At 38.8% G+C, this 22,978-nt stretch overlaps 1 protein-coding gene across 14 annotated transcripts in view; it reads left to right on the plus strand.

Annotated features, from left to right (window-relative positions):
- LOC129754131 (collagen alpha-1(XVIII) chain) overlaps nucleotides 1-22,978 on the plus strand; it is an 875,414-nt gene that overhangs the window by 760,081 nt on the left and 92,355 nt on the right. For 13 of the 14 annotated variants that reach the window (XM_055750000.1, XM_055749999.1, XM_055750002.1 and 10 more), the window contains 2 exons: nucleotides 8,995-9,120; nucleotides 14,915-14,941. In XM_055750000.1, the coding sequence (XP_055605975.1) occupies nucleotides 8,995-9,120; nucleotides 14,915-14,941 (153 nt within the window). The remainder of the gene's footprint in view (nucleotides 1-8,994; nucleotides 9,121-14,914; nucleotides 14,942-22,978) is intronic. The other variant, XM_055750005.1, reaches the window with a different exon arrangement.

Genomic DNA, 22,978 nt, shown 5'->3' on the forward strand with positions numbered 1-22,978 from the left:
TACTCCGGTGGTAACTTCGACTTGATCGATGTTCTGCGATGCGCAATACTCCTTGAAGTCACTTGATGTGAACGCCGCACCTCGGTCACTAATGATTCGTCGAGGATTTCCAAACAGCTCACTCTGCACACGCAACTTTTGGATCACTTCTTGCGCATTCGTCGTTTTCGTCGGATAGATCCACACAAACTTCGTGAAGGCATCAACAATCACGAAAAGGTACTTGTACTGCTTCTCTGTCACGTCCATTGGTCCAAGATGATCGACGTGATAGGTATCGAACGGTACCTCACCTTTCGAAATCGGACTCAGCAATCCTTCGGTTTTGCCTCTTTTTCTCTCCGCAAGAATACACTTCACACAACACTCAATCTGCCTTTTAATCTTCGCACTCAGTTGAGGAATGTGGTAGTCACGCTTGATCACCTCTTCGAGCTTTCGTACACCAAAATGCCCGTTCTCGTGCGCTCGTCGAATAACTTCGGATTGTAGTTCGGCCGGTACCACAGTAACTTCTCGGCCGTCTACCACTTTCATCAGAACATCTCCACTCACGAAGTAATCATCAAACTCTTGAGTTTTCAGCAGCTCAAAGATTGCTTGCAATCTTTCGTCCTTCCTCTGCGCACTTTTAATCATTTCCACGAGTGGGTCACTTGCAGCTAGCATCACAGGCGCTCGGCTCAGCGCATCGACGTGCTTCATTCGGTCACCAGGACGATGGTCCACTCGGTACTTGTACTCGTCCAATGCGATCACCCACTTGGCCACTGTCGCGTTCAGCTTCTTCGCGCTCACTGTGTGTTTGAACGCCACGCAATCCGTCACAATTTTGAACGGGATTCCCAGCAGGTACACACGAAACCTCTCAACTGCGCGTATCACTGCCAGTACTTCCAGGTGATAAGCACTGTAGTTCTTTTCACCACTCGTTGTCTGCTTGCTCATGTAGTAGATGGGATGGAATCTACCGTCGTCGCCTTTCTGGAGGAGCACGGCTCCGTAGCCTTCTTTGGACGCATCTGTGTGAACCTCTGTTTCGGCATCAGGATCGTAGATTTTCAACACAGGGTCAGACACAAGGCACTCCTTTAGTTGCTCGAAACTTCTGCGTTGGGTGTCGCCAAAAACAAAACGGGCATCTTTCTTCAGCAGTGACGTCAGCGGTCTAGCAATCAGCGCATAACCAGGTATGAATTTCCGGAAATAACTTGTTAGACCCAGAAATCGCTGTAGCTCCTTCACGTTGCACGGCTCTTTGTAGTTTTTCACTGCCTTGATCTTTGCTGGAGACACTTTATAACCACCATCACTTATCACGTAGCCCAAGTACTCGACTTCACTTTTCAGGAACTGCGACTTCTCCCAGTTGAACTGGACTCCGTTGTCAGCTGCTACTGCCAGTATCTCCTTCAGGCGCTCCAGGTTTTCTTCGAAGGTCACAGATGGAATGATCACGTCGTCCACGTAAATCATCATGATGCCTTTCTTGATCTGCTCACGGAAAACATCAGCAACAAATCGGCTGAAACTCGCTGGGCTGATGCTCAAGCCAAACGGGGTCCTCCGGAACTCAAACTGCCCCGTATGTGTTACGAAACTGGTGTACTTCTGGCTCGACTCTTCGACTGGCACGTGGAAAAACGAATTCTTCAAATCCAGGACGGTGAACACTTTAGCACTTTTTAGTCTATCAATTTGATCTTCTATATTTCTCATCGGGAAACAGTCTTTCAAGATCTTTTTATTCAACTGTCTATAGTCCACACACACTCTCATGGATCCATTTTTCTTCGGAGCCAATGTCACTGGACTCGCATATTCACTAACACTCTCCTTGATGATTCCAGCCTTCAGCCACTCCTCGATGGTTTTCTCCAAGATCTGCTTTTCTTTCGGTGCAAAACGCCGAGGGGTGATGTTCACCGGAACATCGTCAGACAAAATAATTCGGGTTTGCACTCTGCTTTTCACGTCACTTTTCGGCTTGTAGCTATCGATGATAGCTTTCACTTTTGCTGCATACTTTGGCACCACATCAATGGCAACCTCATTTTTATCACTCTCCAGGGTCATCAGCAACACACACTCGTCGTTTTCTTCTTTCTTCTTTTTTATCACTACTCCACTTTTATTCACTTCCACATCCAGATGATCCAATGCCTCCATACCCAAGATTGCATCATACGACATGCAACCAGTCGGTACAACGTAGAAGGTCATGTTGGCAAACTCGTCACTTCCAATGTTTACATCCACAACAATGGTACCACGCGCTCTTGTTTTTGCCGCACCAAATCCACTGAACGTCATTGGCGAAGCAAACAGCTGTGGCTCTCCAATTTTGCGGTACACACTTTCACACATAACGTTATAGCGGCTTCCAGTATCGAACAGCGCGCGCAACTTTACATGGGCCACACAGATTTCGACAATCGGTACTCTTTCTTCCGTGATCGTGTTCACAGGCTCGGATTGTTTACCTCTTTTACAGTCTTTCGCTCTATGACCGAACTCACTACACACAAAACATTTCGGACCACTAGACTTTTTCTCGCAATCGTTCGCATAATGCCCACGACCACCGCAATTATAGCATCGAACGTTATCATCTGTGTTTGTGGATGTCTCACTTTTTGGTTTCGCACTTCTCTTCTCACTTTTTGCTCCCGCACTCACACTGTTGCCTCTAACGCCATCACGTTGCTGGTTCTTCATTTTCTCGTACTGCTTCACACGCTCTTTCAGCTCGGCAAGTGTGCGTGCCCCGTACAAACACATTTTGTTCACGGGATCGTCGCTCACTCCGCGAACCACGTACTCACACACAGCCTCTTCTTCGATGTGGCCACGTTTAGCGATATTCTTCATGTGGTAGATGTACTGCACTAATGTTTCGTCATTCTTCTTTTTGCGGTTTCGCAAAAGCTCATGAATCTCGGCACTAGTAACTTTGTCCTCAAATTCGTCACTGAGGGCGTCTTTCAATGAAATCCAATCATTGAGTCCGCACGAGCTTTGCACAAACAACTTTGCCGTTCCTTTAAGCAATCGGCGTCCATACACAAACTTTTGTACATCATTCCACCCGAAATTATCGCAGGTTTTTTCGAAATCTTCGAGCCACTCAGCCACATTACGATCGGTGCTTTCGCCGGAAAACTTTTCGAGGGAGTCACCGATATCATTGAACGTAAATCGGTACGTCGACCTCGGGTTTTCTTCTTCGTCGCTAGACCCCATTTCTACGCGGTTTGCAGGCGTATTTTCCCGCTTTGGGGTTGATTGCACCAAATCTTCTTCGTCGGCTATAGCACTCCGGTACAATACGTCTTTTTCTTCACACTCAAGCAGCCGTTCAATCAGCTCAACTTTTCTGCCACTGCTGGCTAGGTTGTTATTTTCACACAATTCGCGTAGAGCCTTCACTGTAAGATTTTGCAAGCTGTCTCTCACAGACATCATGCACTCTCCTCGTCTCACAAACACATAGATCTCACTGTGTGGAGACTTTCTCACGTCTCACAGCACAATCTCGCAAATCTCACAGCTCTCGCAATTCTCGGTGCCACACTTTAATTTCTTCAAAAGCGATTGGCAGCCATCTTGGCGTTAATCTTAATCGCTTTTCACAATCGAAAATATGCAATTTCTCGGTTTAAATCACTTCCACTTGGCTCACAAACTCGCGTAAAATCTCGGTTGAGCCCCCATGTGATAATCGTTTTCTTTATTGAAAGTAGATTACATAACTAATTGAGATTTCGGCGAGTATAAAAACCACGTCGCGGCACAAAAACTCGACTGTTCCACGCGAGGGTAGAAGGAACTCTCCTTGCTAGATATGGTTCACTGTTTCTCTATGTTGAATTGTTCTCTCTCGCTCTAATCGGTATCGCTATCTCCTACATATATTTCGGTATCCTCATTTTTATAAGCGAAGAAGCAATCGCTGCCCGGCTGACACGATTGAAGGCGTTGCGTACGTTCATTGTTAATACCGCACAAAAACAATCCCCTCTTCTCTTCTTGAGTCTGGCTTTATCAGCCCTTTTCGAAAGCCGAATTGATTGTTGGACAATCCGCATTCGCCCTCCGTATACCACTGGAAACGCTTCAAGATCACCTTTTCCAGAACCTTTCCAACCGTATCCAATAGGCATATTGGCCTGTATGCCGATGGATTCCCCGCATGGATTTCCTGGTTTGGGCAGCAGAACCAACTTCTGCCGTTTCCAAACCTCTGGAAACATTCTTTCCTCAATACAAATTTGCAGTGACGATCGGAACAACTCTGAACAACTCTCAAAGTACTCTGCAAAGTGATCCTGAACAGAATCCAGGAAAAAATCGACGCTACATTCCGACGGCAATAAACTGAATTCCAATCCAAACGATCATGTGTGGACCACATCACAACGCTACGAAACTGGAACAAACCAACAAATTGATGAAGAGAGAAACTAGTCCATCTCATCGAAGCACAGTACGAGGCATTTTCGTGCAAGGTCCTGCACGACGGTGTCTTGTCAGATCCAATCCCGATAACTGCAGGAGTTAGACAAGGATGTATTTTATCACTGCTGCTTTTTCTAATCTTAATGGATGATACCTTGACTGGACCGATTGACTGTAAACCAAACGAATCCATCAACAATGGAGCAACTGAATGACCTTAACCTGGCTGACGATATTGACAACAGACAACAAGACATGCAGAGCAAACTCGACGACCTCACCGAAAGCCCCAAGGCAGCAGGTCTCAAAATCAATGTCGAAAAGACCAAGTCGATGGAAATCAGCATAGAAAAACCTTCCAATTTCGTAATAGCTGGACAACAGGTTGAGAAAATGGCGTGCTTCCAGTATCTTGGTAGCCAGATTACGCCTGATGGTGGTAACAAGAAGGACATCGAAACCCGGATCATAAAAGCCCGATTTTCGTTTGCGAGTCTACGAAAAATCTGGCGCTCACGCCAGATCTCTTTACGAAGTAAAATTCGAATGTTTAACTCAAACGTTAAATCCGTATTGCTGTACGGGTGCGAAACTTGGTGCACATATGCGGTGACGACGACGACGCTGAAACTGCAAGTTTTTGTGAATCGCTGCCTGCGGAAAATCATCCGCGCTTGATGGCTAGAAATCGAGATTCGGGAACGTAAGTGGAGATGGATTGGGCACATGTTGCGAAGAGATGAAAACGAGAATTGCAGAGAGGCGCTTGACTGGAATCCAGATGAACATCCAAGAAGAGGCATACACAGAAGTTCGTGGTGGCGTAGTCTAGCCGCTTAGCTCCGCACAGTTGACGAGAATCGCCAGCAGTGGAGTTCTCAGCCCTATGCGTCGGTCAATTGGCGCCGGATCCTTAGGTACAAGGTTCCGTTTGAATTCGTGCTCTCTGCATGTTTCGCCTAGCACGAAGGCAGCTGGCACGCAAATTTGCGATTTCCTTAGTCCTTCAATAAACTGGTGGATGTGGGTTTTTACGATTAGATCGTGTGAGTACTTTCGTCAAGTTTTCCGCCGACTCTAACTTTTTTTTCTACCACTACAACACCTCGACAAAGACATTCCGGTAAAATTGTTTTGTCCTCCAGCGTCGTTCACCTACCATTACCTCTCCTCTGCCTGACTGTGCGCTCTTACCCACACGATATCGGATCGCAAAGTGGTCGCTATGAGTGTAGACCTCGCTTACCCTCCAATTACTTTTCCATCTGGGACTAGCAAATGTGATATCTATAATAGATTCACGTCCTTCTCTATGATAGGTCCTAGTATTACCTACGTTCGCAAGTGCTTCAAGTAGACACTGTCCTCTGACGTTCGTAAGGGAACTATACCATTTCTGGGCCCACGCATTGAAATCCCCCTCTATAAAAGCGCTAAATTTCTCCAAGGTCCACCTCGGTGGAGCGTAGCAGCTACAGAAGAAGATCCCATTGACTTTGGCTATCCGGAAGCCTTCCTAATTCGATGTGACCACTTCTTGTATGGGAAACTTTTATGTCATCCCTATTTAGGTCAGATTAGTACTGTCGGTCACTCAATTTGTGCCATTCAGGGCTCTATAATAGGGGTCTGCTACTAACGCTAAGTCTAGCTTCTCTTCCACCGCCATCTGTCGCAGAAGCTGTTGTGCTTCGTGACAGTGGTTGAGGTTGATTTGGATTACTTCGGACTACTACGGGTTTTGGAGGACCCTGTTTCAATATGATCTTCTCCGATCATACACTGGTCGACTAGTGCTTACCTGACTTCATCTTCTGTCGTTATTTCGACGAAGTTTTTTATACGAATGGTCACTTCGTGGTATAATGCACGCACCTCCGCCTTCTCGTCTAGGGCTTCTTCCGCTAGAACCTCCAAGAATGAACTTCGTTTCAACTCGAGGATTACCCCGCCAAAACGAGTACGACGGATCCTCCTCATGTTTTCACCTAGTCCAGCAAGCTAGTCGTCGGTCCGCATCTGACGTAGCATGTTAGCGTACCATCTGGCGCCTTAACTACGATAGCTTAACCTTTTTCCCTTACGCGGCTTCGCTGCTTCATGGGCTTGGGGTTTGTTTTCGTAGCTCTCTCCTTACGGTGTTTACGCGTCACTGTCTGCCATTCGGAGAAGTGCTTCCTCGTAGGGCCTGTCGACCTTGCCTTTCAATTGGCTAGGGTCCTGTCGAACCATCGGGCCCACTTCTTTAGAGTACCAGGTCTTGGATCACTCTACGATCCTCGTTTCCTCTTTACACTCTTAGAGCTTCTCGGAGTAATGAGCTCATTCCTCACTGTTTGAACGAAGGCATCGATCCGTTTCGGACGACTGACATTCGCCTTAGAGGGTTTCTCCGCCTCTCTTTACTTGCTGTCAAACTCGAAGTCGTGTTCTTCGATTCAACGAAAATGGAGGTGAACCAACGCGAGTCGAAAGAACAAATTCTTTCCAAACGCCTGAAATTTTCTAACCTGTCGCACCAGCAGTAGGGAAAAAATGTTGAACATTTACCATTCAACCGTCTCCAGAGTGTTGAAGCGGTTCCATGAGCAGTTGACGTTGGACCACGGCAAAGGAGTTGGAGGAAAACCGGGACCGGAGAACAAAAAGGCGGAGGGAAAGTTAAAGCGGATGATTAAAGTAAATCCCAACGTCTCAAGCCGTGATTTGGCTAAAGATCGGCATGTCACAGAGCTAGGTTCAGAATGCAAAGAAGAGAGCTGGACTCCATACATACAAAAGTTTCAGAACTTCTCAAACCGCGATGAGCGGCAACAATCGACGGCTTAAACTCGGGCTCGAAAGCTCTACGAGAAGATGCAGACAAAATATGAGTGCTGTGTGATGGACGACGAAACGTTTATAAAAGTCGATTTTAAGCAAATTCCGGAGTTCGAGTTTTTTTACCGGCAGGAGCAGTTCGGCGTGGACGACAAATTGAAGAAGAAAATGTCGAAGCTCACCTCTAAATATCTTGTATGGTATGCCGCCTGCTCTTGCGGACTGAGGAGTGAGCCTTTCGTGACAAAGGGCACAGTAAACGGCGAGATCTACAATTCTGAGTGCCTCGAGAAGTGTTTTTTGCCGTTCTTGCAGCAGCACGACAAAGCTCCTCTATTTTGGCCAGGTTTGGCATCTTGCCACTACTCTTAAAGTGTCCTGGAGTGGTGTGAGGCCAATTCTGTCCATTTAGATCCAAAGGACATGAACCTGCCAAACTGTTCGAAGATGCGCCCGGTGGAGCAGTACAGGGCAATAATGAAGCGGGAACTTCGGAAGGGTAAAAAGACAGTAAAAGACGTGAAGGACATGTTAAGAAAATGGAAAAACCGGATGACACTGCAAAGACTCTGATGGAGGGCATCAAGCGGAAATGCGTTCAATTTTACACTCAAGTCTCCATCGATTAACTTTTCTTTTGATTTTTAACCTAAATATTTATTGTATGTATAAAACTACCCTAAAGTTTTGGTTTGATTCTAAACATTATAAGGCATGACATTTCCGGTGTCGCAATAATTTCGTGTTCGCCGTTTATACAGCAACCGGAAGGGGAAAGGTGACAGACATTTTCAAGGATATTAAACTATCAACTATTAAACTATTGCCAAGAAATAACGTTTGGAAAGCGATCTGTACCTGTGGCTTAAAAAGCGACATTTTCGTTGCAGCCGGGACCGTCAACCAGGAAATTTACTTGAAAGGGTGTTTTCGAAAGCGTTTGCTGCCTTTCCTGGAGAAACCACCAGCTTGTCTATGCTGTTTTGGCCGGCTTTAGTATCCAGACAAAAAAAAAGGCGATGGAGTGGTATGCCGCTAACAACATTCAGGTTGTGCTCAAGGATAAGAACCCTCCCAACACGCCAGAACTTCGCACAATCGAACAATATTGGGCGATAGTTGAGCAGAAACTTTTGAAGACCCAATAAATCTCAGCCAAAACAATTTTTAAATTTTTGCTGATAAGTTTATAACCCCTTGACCAGTACTGGTTATTTGATTTTAAAACTTTCAATTTCAATGCACTATTTTATCTTACTGATTTAAAAAAGAATTTAAAGCTTTTTCGAACAGTTGTTTAACAAGCAACAACATCCTATCCTGTTTTCTAAAAATAATCATCATCCGGTTCAAACAAACGGGCGGTTGGTTCTGTAATTCATATTTGGTCCGAAAGACCGTTCCTTGAATATTTATTCTCGTGGATACCGAACCGAAGCTCCGGAAATCCAAGATCGTAAAACCAGCAAACCAAACAAGTTTCTTCCCTCGTCATATCCGGTAGCCTGATCAGCACGTGCAAGGGGCAGCCGGCCTATCGGAGGAAAATCCGCTTTTTATTGCCACCCAATTAGGTCACCAGGCGAGTCAACCCCGGACCAAAGCAAAGTTGCCGTCCCCGAAATCGATTCCGTTATATTAAATCCATAATTTTTATCCGGCTCGTTCTTATACAGTGTTTTTTTTGTTTTTCTCATTTCCTCCCGCTTCTCGCAGCTCGGCACCCTGGTTCCAATCGCAACGCCTGCACCACCCACGACCACCGTCATTCCGCCGCCGAGGCCGGATCTGCAGGCTTCCAATCTGATCAACAACATCCCGCAGCCGGTCGAAGGTCCATCCGTAAGTAGCTTCCTTTCTTGTTACCCTACGTTTTTTTTCCTATCTCGGTCGGCATCCATATAAATCTTTTATGATTCTCATTCACTGTGCTGCCATTCCGACAACGCGAGATTCTGAATGAATGAATGGCAGATGCGGAGATACAAAAAAAAGACGGACGGATTTTTATCCGATGCTTAAAGAAATGCACGGTCCAATTCCAAGAATCTTGACCATCAACAACAGGAAACGAAAAAATATTAATAGTGTTGTTCTTGGATTTCAATGCATCTTACGCCCGGAAAAGCACTGCAATCCAAATGGTTGCCTCGAAAGCTTGTCTCTAGGAAAAAACTAGGAAAATTGTTTTAATATTAGATTCTGAAATAACAATTTTTTTAGGGGATGGGATAGTGAAAGTTTACTAACAGCAAATGCGACTTCGGGAAAATTGCGTTGGTGAGAAACGTCCCTAAGAAAGATTGGAACTTAATCTTGAAAGCTGAATATTCCCTGCGGGGAACCGGAAATGCTCCCTAGTCTAAACTGATAATTTCCAGTAATGGAGCGAAAAGTTTTGCGCTGATTTAACTTTGAGCTATCGTTTAGGAAAGTCTTTGTATGGTGGCTAAGATATTTAGATATTCTATCTCGGAGGATTGTTAGTGAATTTGTGAACTTTACTTTGTGAAACCAAGAAGCTTTTCTGATATATTGAAGAAAACTTCTCGAAGATTCATTTTAACCCTATACTGCTTACGTAGCTGCTTAAACATTAAAAGCTTTGCCAAATTCGAATATGGGATGGGACAGTCTCAGTTTTTAGGTAATTTTAAAATTTCTCCAAATAAAACCGCTCGCTTTATGATAAATTCATATCCAATATCCCAAATTATATTCACACCGAGGCGAGTTTCAGCTGCCAGATTAGCATCGCGAGTGCAAGTCAAACGAGCAACAGCACACAAAAAAAACTGTACACCTCTCCCCCTTGTCCGCAAGATAATGAAGAGACGTTTTAAAATTTAAATATTGGATTATTCTGCGCTCGGCTTCGGAGCTATTCTTTTTTTTTTCCTGTGAATTCACGCTGAGGCACTCTCTATTTATTCAAGTATACCACGTCGGAACATAAATTTCAATGACAACCTATGGCGGGCGCCATAAATTTGGGGCCCTGTCCACCGTCGCCGTTAGAGAGAAACGCAAGTGGGTCTGCCTTTCTGATTATGTGTACCAATTTTTTTCTCACGTTTTGGTCCTCCCACCCAGTTTTTCGTTACGCTCGCTCTGTGTGTATTTATCGTGCGTTGGCCATTTTTCGAGGGAAATATTTGGCGGCATTTTTCCACCGCGTCCATCCTCCCGAAACCACGTGAAAATGTTGGTCCTTGTGTACACCATCATCATCGCCATCATAAGCCAGCCGGCCACAAGCCCACCGAAGCGATGCGAAACGAATATGATGATGGGGAGAAAATTTTGAAGCGGAAATATACTTTATGTTTATTCGTCGTTGGCCGTCGCCGCCAAAAAAGCGAACGATGACCGGATGTGGTTATTGAAATTGTGGGAAAAATTTGGTGAATGATGGCGGCAACGAAAATAGGGGATGATGGTTGGGGTTTTCCGAACTCCTCGGCTGTAAATGTTTCCTTTCAAATGCTCACCATTATGAGCACTGCCATTGAAAAGTAAATAAGAGTTTTTCGAGAGTCTTTATTTGGATTAAAGTAAGCATGTTAGTGGGAAATTTTCATTCCGTTCAACAATGCGAGCTCTTGAGTTTTGTAGAATGTGAAGTTAGCATTGCAAATGCAACAAAATAGAGACAAAACCTTATTATTATTATTATTATTATAATTTATTAGAGACCTTTTAACCACCCGGGTCATTCGGGTCTGTAACAAAACCTTATGAGACTTAAAAAAAAGACAAAAATGATAAGAATAAAAAAAATAGAAAAACTGAAAAAAATTTGTCATAATAATTTCAAAAACGAGAAAAATAACAAAATTACAAAAACCACAAAAATTACAAAAATAACAAAAATAACAAAAATGCCAAAAATTTGCAAAAATGACAAAATTACAAAAATTACAAAAGTTACAAAAATTACAAGAATTACAAAAATGACAAAAATTACAAAAATGCCAAAAATAACAAAAATTAAAAAAATTACAAAATTTACAAAAATTACAGAAATTATAAAAATTACCAAATTACAAAAATTACAAAAATTACAATTATGACAGAAATAACAAAAATGATAAAAATGACAAAAATGAAAAAAATAACAGAAAATTAAAAAACTACAAAAATTACAAAAATAACAAAATTTACAAGAATTACAAAAATTACAAAAATTACAAAAATTACAAAAATTACCAAAATTACAAAAATTACAAAAATTACAAAATTTACAAAAATAACAAAAATTATAAAATTTACAAAAATGACAAAAATGACAAAAATGAAAAAAAATACAAAAATTACAAAAACTACAAAAATTACAAAAACTACAAAAATTACAAAAACTACAAAAATTACAAAAATTACAAAAAATTCAAAAATTGCAAAAATTACAAAAATTACAAAAATTACAAAAATTACAAAAATTACAAAAATTACAAAAATTACAAAAATTACAAAAATTACAAAAATTACAAAAAATACAAAAATTACAAAAATGACAAAAATTACAAAAATTACAAAAATTACAAAAATTACAAAAATTACAAAAATTACAAAAATTACAAAAATTACAAAAATTACAAAAATTACAAAAATTACAAAAATTACAAAAATTACAAAAATTACAAAAATTACAAAAATTACAAAAATTACAAAAATTACAAAAATTACAAAAATTACAAAAATTACAAAAATTACAAAAATTACAAAAATTACAAAAATTACAAAAATGACAAAAATTACAAAAATTACAAAAATGACAAAAATTACAAAAATTACAAAAATTACAAAAATTACAAAAATTACAAAAATTACAAAAATTACAAAAATTACAAAAATTACAAAAATTACAAAAATTACAAAAATTACAAAAATTACAAAAATTACAAAAATTACAAAAATTACAAAAATTACAAAAATGACAAAAATTACAAAAATTACAAAAATTACAAAACTAACAAAAATTACAAAAATTACAAAAATTACAAAAATGACAAAAATTACAAAAATGACAAAAATATCAAAAATTACAAAAATGACAAAAATGACAAAAATGACAAAAATGACATAAATGACTAAAATGACAAAAATGACAAAATTGACAAAAATGACAAAAATGACAAAAATGATAAAAATGATAAAAATGATAAAAATGACAAAAATGACAAAAATGACAAAAATGACAAAAATGACAAAAATGACAAAAATGACAAAAATGACAAAAATGACAAAAATGACAAAAATGACAAAATTGACAAAAATGACAAAAATTACAAAAATTACAAAAATGATAAAAATGATAAAAATGACAAAAAGGACAAAAATGACAAAAATGACAAAAATGACAAAAATGACAAAAATGACAAAAATGACAAAAATGACAAAAATGACAAAAATGACAAAAATGACAAAAATGACAAAAATGACAAAAATGACAAAAATGACAAAAATGACAAAAATGACAAAAATGACAAAAATGACAAAAATGACAAAAATGACAAAAATGACAAAAATGACAAAAATGACAAAAATGACAAAAATGACAAAAATGACAAAAATGACAAAAATGACAAAAATGACAAAAATGACAAAAATGACAAAAATGACAAAAATGACAAAAATGACAAAAATGACAAAAATGACAAAAATGACAAAAATGACAAAAATGACAAAAATGACAAAAATGACAAAAATGACAAAAATGACAAAAATGACAAAAATGACAAAAATGACAAAAATGACAAAAATGACAAAAATGACAAAAATGACAAAAATGACAAAAATGACAAAAATGACAAAAATGACAAAAATGACAAAAATGACAAAAATGACAAAAATGACAAAAATGACAAAAATGACAAAAATGACAAAAATGACAAAAATGACAAAAATGACAAAAATGACAAAAATGACAAAAATGACAAAAATGACAAAAATGACAAAAATGACAAAAATGACAAAAAAGACAAAAATGACAAAAATGACAAAAATGACAAAAATGACAAAAATGACAAAAATGACAAAAATGACAAAAATGACAAAAATGACAAAAATGACAAAAATGACAAAAATGACAAAAATGACAAAAATGACAAAAATGACAAAAATGACAAAAATGACAAAAATGACAAAAATGACAAAAATGACAAAAATGACAAAAATGACAAAAATGACAAAAATGACAAAAATGACAAAAATGACAAAAATGACAAAAATGACAAAAATGACAAAAATGACAAAAATGACAAACATGACAAAAATGACAAAAATGACAAAAATGACAAAAATGACAAAAATGACAAAAATGACAAAAATGACAAAAATGACAAAAATGACAAAAATGACAAAAATGACAAAAATGACAAAAATGACAAAAATGACAAAAATGACAAAAATGACAAAAATGACAAAAATGACAAAAATGACAAAAATGACAAAAATGACAAAAATGACAAAAATGACAAAAATGACAAAAATGACAAAAATGACAAAAATGACAAAAATGACAAAAATGACAAAAATGACAAAAATGACAAAAATGACAAAAATGACAAAAATGACAAAAATGACAAAAATGACAATAATGACAAAAATGACAAAAATGACAAAAATGACAAAAATGACAAAAATGACAAAAATGACAAAAATGACAAAAATGACAAAAATGACAAAAATGACAAAAATGACAAAAATGACAAAAATGACAAAAATGACAAAAATGACAAAAATGACAAAAATGACAAAAATGACAAAAATGACAAAAATGACAAAAATGACAAAAATGACAGAAATGACAAAAATGACAAAAATGACAAAAATGACAAAAATGACAAAAATGACAAAAATGACAAAAATGACAAAAATGACAAAAATGACAAAAATGACAAAAATGACAAAAATGACAAAAATGACAAAAATGACAAAAATGACAAAAATGACAAAAATGACAAAAATGACAAAAATGACAAAAATGACAAAAATGACAAAAATGACAAAAATGACAAAAATGACAAAAATGACAAAAATGACAAAAATGACAAAAATGACTAAAATGACTAAAATGACTAAAATGACTAAAATGACTAAAATGACTAAAATGACTAAAATGACTATAATGACTTAAATGACAAAAATGACAAAATTGACGAAAATGATAAAAATGACAGAAATGAAAAATATGACAGTTACAAAAATTAAAAAAAAACACAAAATTGACTAAAATAAACATTTAAAACATGTATTTTTTTTAGAGATTTTTCCTGAGATTCAAACAGGCTTTTGAGAGTAACCATTATGTGCGTTTTCAATGAGTATTTCAATCGTGTGATGAAATCTCTTGAAAACAAACTACTATTGAAATATGAGAAACCTTAAAATGTCGAAAAATGTACTAACAAAATACCCTGTAAACTTACCCGCAAAATTCTTTCTCATACTTTTCTGCTGCCCTAACAACAACGTCGACTTCATGATCGCCTAACTTTTCTCGTGCTGTAACTACTGGTTTCGTTTCAAATAACCATTTCTTTGAAATCTTGTAACATAATCTCTTACAATCCGAAATGACAATCTGCACAACATGGAAAAAAAAACTGCGCTGCAAACCCCTTCATTCAAACAGTTCACGGCTTCGCCAGAATATGAATCGGTAAATACATTTTCCTGAAAGGATTTTTTTCTTCAAGTTTCATTCAGCTGTTTTTTGTAGCGTTAAAAAAGTTTTCATTTGCCGTTTTTTAGAAACAACTAGCTTCATTCAATGATTCGAGAGTTTTTGTTTTTGCTAAGAATATCTTTCGAGATCTGCCAGCATCGAATTGAAAGCATCGTGAATATATTTTTTTTTATTGAAGAGCTTTGTGTCATTTTTCATCGTTTTGCTTTGCATGTTTTGCATTTGTTTCTCTTTTTAATCATAGAAAAACGTTCAGTCTTCAAACGGGTACAAAAAAAAGTGTTTTTCAACATTTTAAATTTTTTAATTTTTTAAATACATTTCGATTATGTAGTGAAATCACTAAATCGAAAATTAATGCATGTTAAGTGTGAAGTTTTAGATGTTATTAGAAATCAGAACATTTTTAATTGATCCGTGTAAGGCTTAAATGAATTGAACAACAAACTATCGTTACTCAAATAATTTTCTCTTAAACATAAAACAAACCCATTTTAAAATTCATCAGCCTCTATTACAGTTTACAGTTTAAACGCCCAGCTGATTTTTTTTTTGTTCAACGTCTCTCAAAGTTTCGCAGCCACAAGCTCACAAATCAGAATCCTACTGGCTGGTCGAAAGTTGACAACTGCTGCTGGTTGTAGGACTATCATCTGGGTGAGCACTCACAAAAAAACTGTCAAAGTGTTAATTTTCCGGCCTCCCGGATGCTGCTTCCCGGACAAACTTTGTTGCCACCGCCAGCAGTAGCATCATCATCATCATCATCATTTGGGACCTGACTATGTCTGGGAAGGGAAAAAACCAACGCTCTCGGTCGGTGGTGAAATAATCAGACCCATACAAAAACTTTTTTTTTTGTTCCGGCCGGAAATCAAGTGAAATTAGTCCTGGAGCGGGAGTTTTAAACTTGAAACTCCCTTCCCTTGTTATTTGGGTGAGCCAGCCGGATGACAGTTTGAATTGGGGTCACCAGGGGGATGTGCTAGTTCAGTTTGGAAAGCAATTTAAATGGTGACTCTTTCAAGCGTTTCTAATTTCTTTTTTGAGGGTAGATGATTTGTCAAGAGAGAGGAGTCATATGCTCCAAAGTACTTAGCAGAAAGTACCGTCTCGCTAGAACACAAGATACAGAATACTAAAAAAAAGGGATGGGCACAAGAAGGCACTCCAACATTGCAAATCACAAATTTTCCACTGCTCATGTCATCTAAGGCTGCCCAAGTAACACAGATTATGCCAACTAGCATTAGGAAGTTTTATTATGGTTTAATTATGGCATTTTTTTTGTGCAGCTCGTTTTATGGCGGTTTTATTATGGTCATGCAGAATGCTTATAATTTTTTTTTTCGACCATATGTTTTCAGATGGTTTTGAAAACGCTAATAAAACTTTTATTAAACATGCTGTTTTAGTTATTTTGAAAGAGTTATGAATGCTCTTTTTAAACTATAATAAAACACAAACCTAGAAGTTTGCTCCAAGCTTTCTTTTGCATGTTCTATAATAGCACTCAGTGCATGATTATTAAACCGCCATAAAACATAGTGACAGTTCTCGATCAAGATGTCAAAACAGGACACGCTCAGATTAGATAGCACATATTTGAATTGGAACTCCCATTTTTACACATTTTTGGTAAGTTATGCGTGTTGGTTTTGAGTTAAAATTAAAAAAATACATCTTTGAAAACTTGAAATCACCGAAAGTGGTATGAATATCTTTACAATATGAGTATTGAGTGAAAGGGCCTAAAAAGTAGGAAAAAAATTGTTGCTTGACGCCATCATTAATTCAAGATGGCGGCTTCCGCTTTCATTTTCAAAGCTGTAAATTACTGAAAATATCGTGAAACCTTCACAATATGGTTATTAGGTGAAAGTAATAAACGAGTAGAAGTCAAATTTCGTTGCCCGTCGCCATCTTAAATCCAAGATGGCGGCTACCACTCAACTTGAAAATACTGTTAATGACTGAAAATCGCATAAAACCTATATTATAGGGGTATAAGTTGAAAGAAATCAACCGGTAGAAGTTGAATTTCGCTATCTGACGCCATCTTGAAATCCAAGATGGCGGCTCCCGCTAAACTTTAAAATGTAGTGAATGACTTAAAATGACATGAAACCCAGGTGGTAGTGGGTGGAAGGGCTTAACGAGTAGAAGTCGAATATTGCTATCTTACGCCATCTTGAAATCCAAGATGGCAGCTTTCTATAAACTTAAAAAATGCTCTAAATCATTGAATATCGCATGAAACCTCCAAAATATGGTTGTTTGTCAATTGGGATAAGCTATAAAAAGGTAATTTTTGCATTCTGACGCTATCTTGAAATCCAAGATGGTGGCTCCAGCTGAACTTAAAAATACTGTAAATGAATGAAAATAGCATGAAACTCCCAAATATATTGTATTGGGTGCTAAGGCTAAATGATAGAAGTCAAATATCTCTTTTCGCGTTTCTCTGAAAATCTGTAAGTGACTGAAAATCCCACAAAAACCACCACAATAAATCAGACGGTTAACAGAAACAACATAACCTTATAGTTTTCGCTAGAATAAGACCAATACAATTTAAACATAATAGTATGATAGGAATAATAGAATTACATAAATGGCAAAAAAACAAAAACTATAAACAAAACAAGAAAAGTGCTAAATGCAGTAGAAGCATAATGAAAAAATAATAAAAGTGATTTAAAATGATCTAAATTGTCTTAAAATAGTTGTTTTAATGTAGTATTACGTGAAAAAGTTGTGTTCAAGCGATTTTCATTGATTAACAGTATTTTAAATTCAGTGGAAGCTGCCATCTTGGATTTCAAGATGGCGTCGGAAAGAAATAAATCGACTTCTAGTTTAGCCCTTTCACCCAATACCCGTATAGTGGTGGTTTAATGCGACTTTTTGTCAGCATTAAGCATTAAAAGTTGAGCGGATGCCGCCATCTTGGATTTCAAGATGGCGTCTGATAGCGAAATTCAACTTCTACTCGTTTAGCCCTTTCACCCGATACCCATTTTGTTGGGGTTTCATGCGATTTCAAGTCATTTACACCATTTTAAAGTTCAGCGGAAGCCGCCATCTTGGATTTTAAGATGGCGTCAGACAACGAAATTTGACTTCAACTCATGATTTATTCCACGGGTCATTCAAAACCAATCCCTTTTCATTCAAAAAGTCTGTCCTCATTTACTGTACTAATGATTAACAACTCAGAAATGAGGAACTCAACCTTAGCGTGTAATTGGTTTGCTTGCGAGAGAAACGTCAAATCGTAGCTTTTTTTGGGGTCATCATTAAACCATAATAAAACTATGAATTGACTCACGCCATGTTGGTTGCAAAATCGAAGGGCACAAAATGACGCCATGTTGATGGATTCACAATGCAAGCATTGGAAAATATTTTTTCGGGCCTTTTTTCCATCAATTCCATCATGATTGACCATCAGATTTGACGAGGCGCATTAATTTTAAGATACTATTTCATATACATTTTACCTGAAATCTTGACTGGCAGTAGAAAAGACGCTCAATATATGGTTAAAACATTGGTTTTTTTTAGCTATTAATTTTACCAGATCATATCTGAATAATGCAATCATCATTCATCAACCATTATGGTTGCTGGAAAAAATAAAAAAAAACTCCGAGAACTGACAGAACCGAAAAAAAAACAAAAATTTCTAACATGTTTAATAATAGCTTTTTAAAAGCTTTGGTGACCAACATTTATGACCAACAATTATATGTCTTGATGACGTTTCTAGGGTAGGGCCAAATAGCCTGATTTTGGCTTTATTAGAGTCCAGGTGATGTTATAGAATGCGCTTTAGCTTTTTATGAAGATTAATGCGATAGTCCAAACGATATTTTGCTGACCATCATAAAGCTAAAATTGTTACTTGGGTGGCCATATATGCCGAAAGCTCTCAGCTGTTATAATCTCATCGAAGTTTTGCCTATGTTGCCCTTTTTAAATTAAGTCTACCAGCCGTCTTTATATCTGACTAAAACGTTCCCTTCCAGGTCCGCCTAGGTGATAAGTTCTTCATCTCCTCAAGTTTTTCCTATGAGCCCTTTTTCTAGTTGGTAACTACAGGTGGTAAATCTCAGTTTACGGCTGTATTCCAAGCCACGGCGAACCACCGCATCCCCTCAGTTTGATACTCTGGGTCCATGGTGAGTACAATAGGAAAACTCGTGATATACCTCCTACTCCCTAAAATCCACCTGAGGCCACAGTCCTAGTTCCCACCTCGAACTGTTTAACACACTAGCCTTCAATAGTAAAAGGTCTATTCGCGCTAGTGTGCTCTAAGACAATACTCATTGACGAGACCACTTTCAGCAAAACCTCTCATCATTACGACTTGAAATCTGAACTCTCCTCTCACGACTTGAGAACTGACATCTCCCCGCCCCTGACGCCTACATAAACCTCTCCTCTTTGTGACTCAAGGCCTGATTTCTCTTCTTACGACTCTAGATCCGACCTCCACTCGCACGACTCAAGGCCCGATCTCTCCTCTAGCGATTCGAGATCTGACCGCTCCTCGTAATGACTCCTTATGACTCTCCTCTTGTTGATTATAGACCTAACCTCTCCTTTTGCGACTTGAGACCCGACCTCTTATCGTAAAGACACGGGGTTGACTGATCTTTACTCTAACGACTCGAAGCCCGACCTCTTTACTGCAGAATTTGAGGTTTGCCACTTTCATGCCCGTCGTGTGCCGATCGAGAGCAACTTATCCTAGACTCGCACCTGTCGATTCTCGGATGATTCCCAACGAAGACGTCACCCCCTGTGCCCTAAGATGTACATGGAGTTTATTACCTTGATACCATCCACAAAATGGGATGATTCCCAACGATGGCAGCTGTGGGAAAAAGACCTTCATCACACTGGAAGCTTCAAAAAAAAAAAAAGTTATTCCATTGGCGGGAAATCCCCGCGGAATAGAGTGGCTCTCGACGCAGGGTGAGCTATCCGAGTTGGGAATCATCCGAGTCGCTACGTAAAGTCCCACGCGTTGGTTGTGACAGGCGCGAGTACAGGATAAGCTACTCTCGAATCTTGGTAAGAAGGAGTCGGACTTCAGATTATTCGAGAAGAAGTCAGGCCGCGAATCGCCAAGAAGGAAGGTTTGTTTATTAAACCCCAAGTCTCTTCATAAGGAGATATCAGATCTTCAGATCTTCAGAGGAGAGATAAGGCCTTATGTCAACAAGAGGAGGGATATGTTTGTGAACCTCGAGGAGAAGTCAGAACTCGAAGCTTTAAATGAGAGATCAGGGCTCGTCTCGTGTAGAGAAAAGGTATGTGAGTGTACGTTAATCTCGAGTCATTATGAGCAGAGGTCAGATCTCGAGTTGTTATAGGAGATATTTAGGCCACGAGTCATTAAGAGGAGAGGTTTGTGCGATAGAGTTCAGGTGTTGGACGTACATGAGTCGTCCCTTGTGCCCATGAACCCAGAGTATGCACATGCAGCCTCTTACCTTGATACCATCCAGAAACTGTGATGATTCCCAAAGATCGAGCCTTAACAAGGCATTATTCGTACTGGAGGTTGTTGGGAAAAGGTAGAATGGCTCTCGACGCAGGGCGAGTCATTCGAGTCGGTTAAGGAGGACATCTTTGTCGGAAATCAACCCAGTCGCTACGTAAAGTCCCGTGCATCGGTTGTGACAGGCGCGAATTCAGGATAAGCTTCTCTCGAATCTTGGTAATAAGAAGTCGGATCTCGAGTCTTTCTGAGGAAAAGTCAGATCTCGAGTCGCAAGAGGAAAGATTAGGCCTTAAGTCAAGACGAGGAGGCATATGTGTGTGAACCTCGAGGAGAAGTCAGATCTCGAGTCTATAGAGAAGATATCAGGCCTCGACTCGTGTAGAGGAAAGGTATGTGAGTGTGCTTTAATCTCGAGTCATTATCAGGAGAAGTCGGAACTTGAGTTGTTATAGGAGAGATCTAGAGTCATTAAGAGGAGAGATTTACGCGAGAGATTCAAGGTGTAGGAGTCCGTCCCTTGCACCAATGAACCCAGAATAGCAAACTGAGTTGACGAATTGGCTTGCCGTGCCTTGGAAAGCAATCATTAACAAAGATTTACCACGACTTTAACGACTTTTACCTGCTTTAACGACTCACAGGCAGTGAATCAAAAATCGCCTACTATCGAATGATAATGACACTGTCGCAACTTGAACTTTTGATGACAAAATAAATAAAATCTTTGTCGTTGTCGTACGCTCGGAACGAAAAAGACAATTTTTTTTGCTGATTGATTCCGATAATATTTTTTCAGAACATTCGTTTGTTGCTATTGAAAAATATAAGGATAAGCGGTTCCGAAAATAGCAACTACAACGCATCGGATCATAGCTTGGGAGATATTGGAAAAAAGCTCCAGGCCAAGGCCTCTTCATTAAGGAAACTGATAGGAGAATCGATTCGGGGACACTGGGTCGTGGCCATGGCCAATCTGCCCGGTTCCGGAACGAAATATATCAAAGTTATCGGATTGAGACTTGCGACATATTGATAGAAACCTCTAGGCCTCTTCATTAAGGAAATTGATAGGAAAATCGATTCGAGGACACTGGGTCGTGGCCATGGCAAATCTGTCCGGTTCCGGAACGAAAAATTTCAAAGTTATCGGATTGAGACTTGCGACATATTGATAGAAAGCTCTTCATGAAGAGAATCAATAGGAGAGGCCAAGAGCTTTCTATCAATATGTCGCAAGTCCCAATCCGATAACTTTGACATATTTCGTTCCGGAACCGGCCAGATTGGCCATGGCCACGACCCAGTGTCCCCGAATCGATTCTTCTATCGATTCCCTTCATGTTGAAGCCTAGAGCTTTCTATCAATATGAAGCAAGTTTCAATTCGATAACTTTGACATATTTCGTTCCGGAACCGGCCAGATTAGCCACGGCCTCGACCTAGTGTCCCTGTACTACTTCTAGCATGGTTTCCCTTAAAGTTAGGCCAAGAGCTCTTCTCAGATAGCTTATGCTCTGGTCATATAATTTTTTATTATTACGAAATCAGATAGATTACCCACATAAGCGAAGCGGATTGTCCCAAGCTGTAAATTTCAAGACAATTTAACATTAGAATTTGTCATTATCTGCTCAACGACGCGACAATTCTAGATTGCCTATTTCATTTTGACATGATACACATACGGGAGAGACAAAAGGTTGTCGCACATAGAGAGAATAAAGACAAAACCACACGTCTACTTTGTCGCTTGTTTTAAGATAATATCAGGGACAATTTGATTCACTGCTCACAGGTAAACGTATCCGGAGATTACTCGGACAATTCCTTCAATTCAAAGCAAAGTCATCCGACACCGACTCATGCGACTTCGATGATGCCCATGTGGCGTACCCAGAAGATCTAATACGCGAATGCTTTAGTGATGTAAGTATCTATTATCTTTGTAGATACACTTGTAGAACCTATCGCACTCGACTCATATGTACTTCAACGAAGGAGTCACTTTTCGTTGAATCTGAAACAACCTTCAACTCTTTTGAAGTCAATCGAAATCCATTGATCACAATGTCTGATTTGACTGACACTTACCTTTACAAACCTAGGTCTATTCGAGTATTTCCTTTTTCTCACAGCAAACCGGAATTATTGAGTGGCAATGTGACCTGAATCTGTGGTGAGAATTCAAAACGTTTTCAGTTTTTCAGCTTAACTCGGTTGAAAGGCTGCTTCAACGAGTAACGCGTCGTTAACCTTTGTTTGTGGTTTGTTTGTTCTTCATCAACAGATCACATATTGATCCAAATGACAGGATAAAAGTTAAAGGCAAAGTACAAATACATGGAATTTACCTTACACTATTTATACTTCAAACACTAAGGATTCTTCTTCTGAATTATTCCATCGAAACGTCAAAATAAAAATGATCGGAGAAGCGGTTAAACGTTCTTATTGCATCAATAAGCGCTGTAAAAGCTTCGTAGTTGTTCTGT

The sequence above is a fragment of the Uranotaenia lowii genome, chromosome 3 (genome assembly GCF_029784155.1).
Source record: "Uranotaenia lowii strain MFRU-FL chromosome 3, ASM2978415v1, whole genome shotgun sequence".
Classification (NCBI taxonomy): domain Eukaryota; kingdom Metazoa; phylum Arthropoda; class Insecta; order Diptera; family Culicidae; genus Uranotaenia; species Uranotaenia lowii.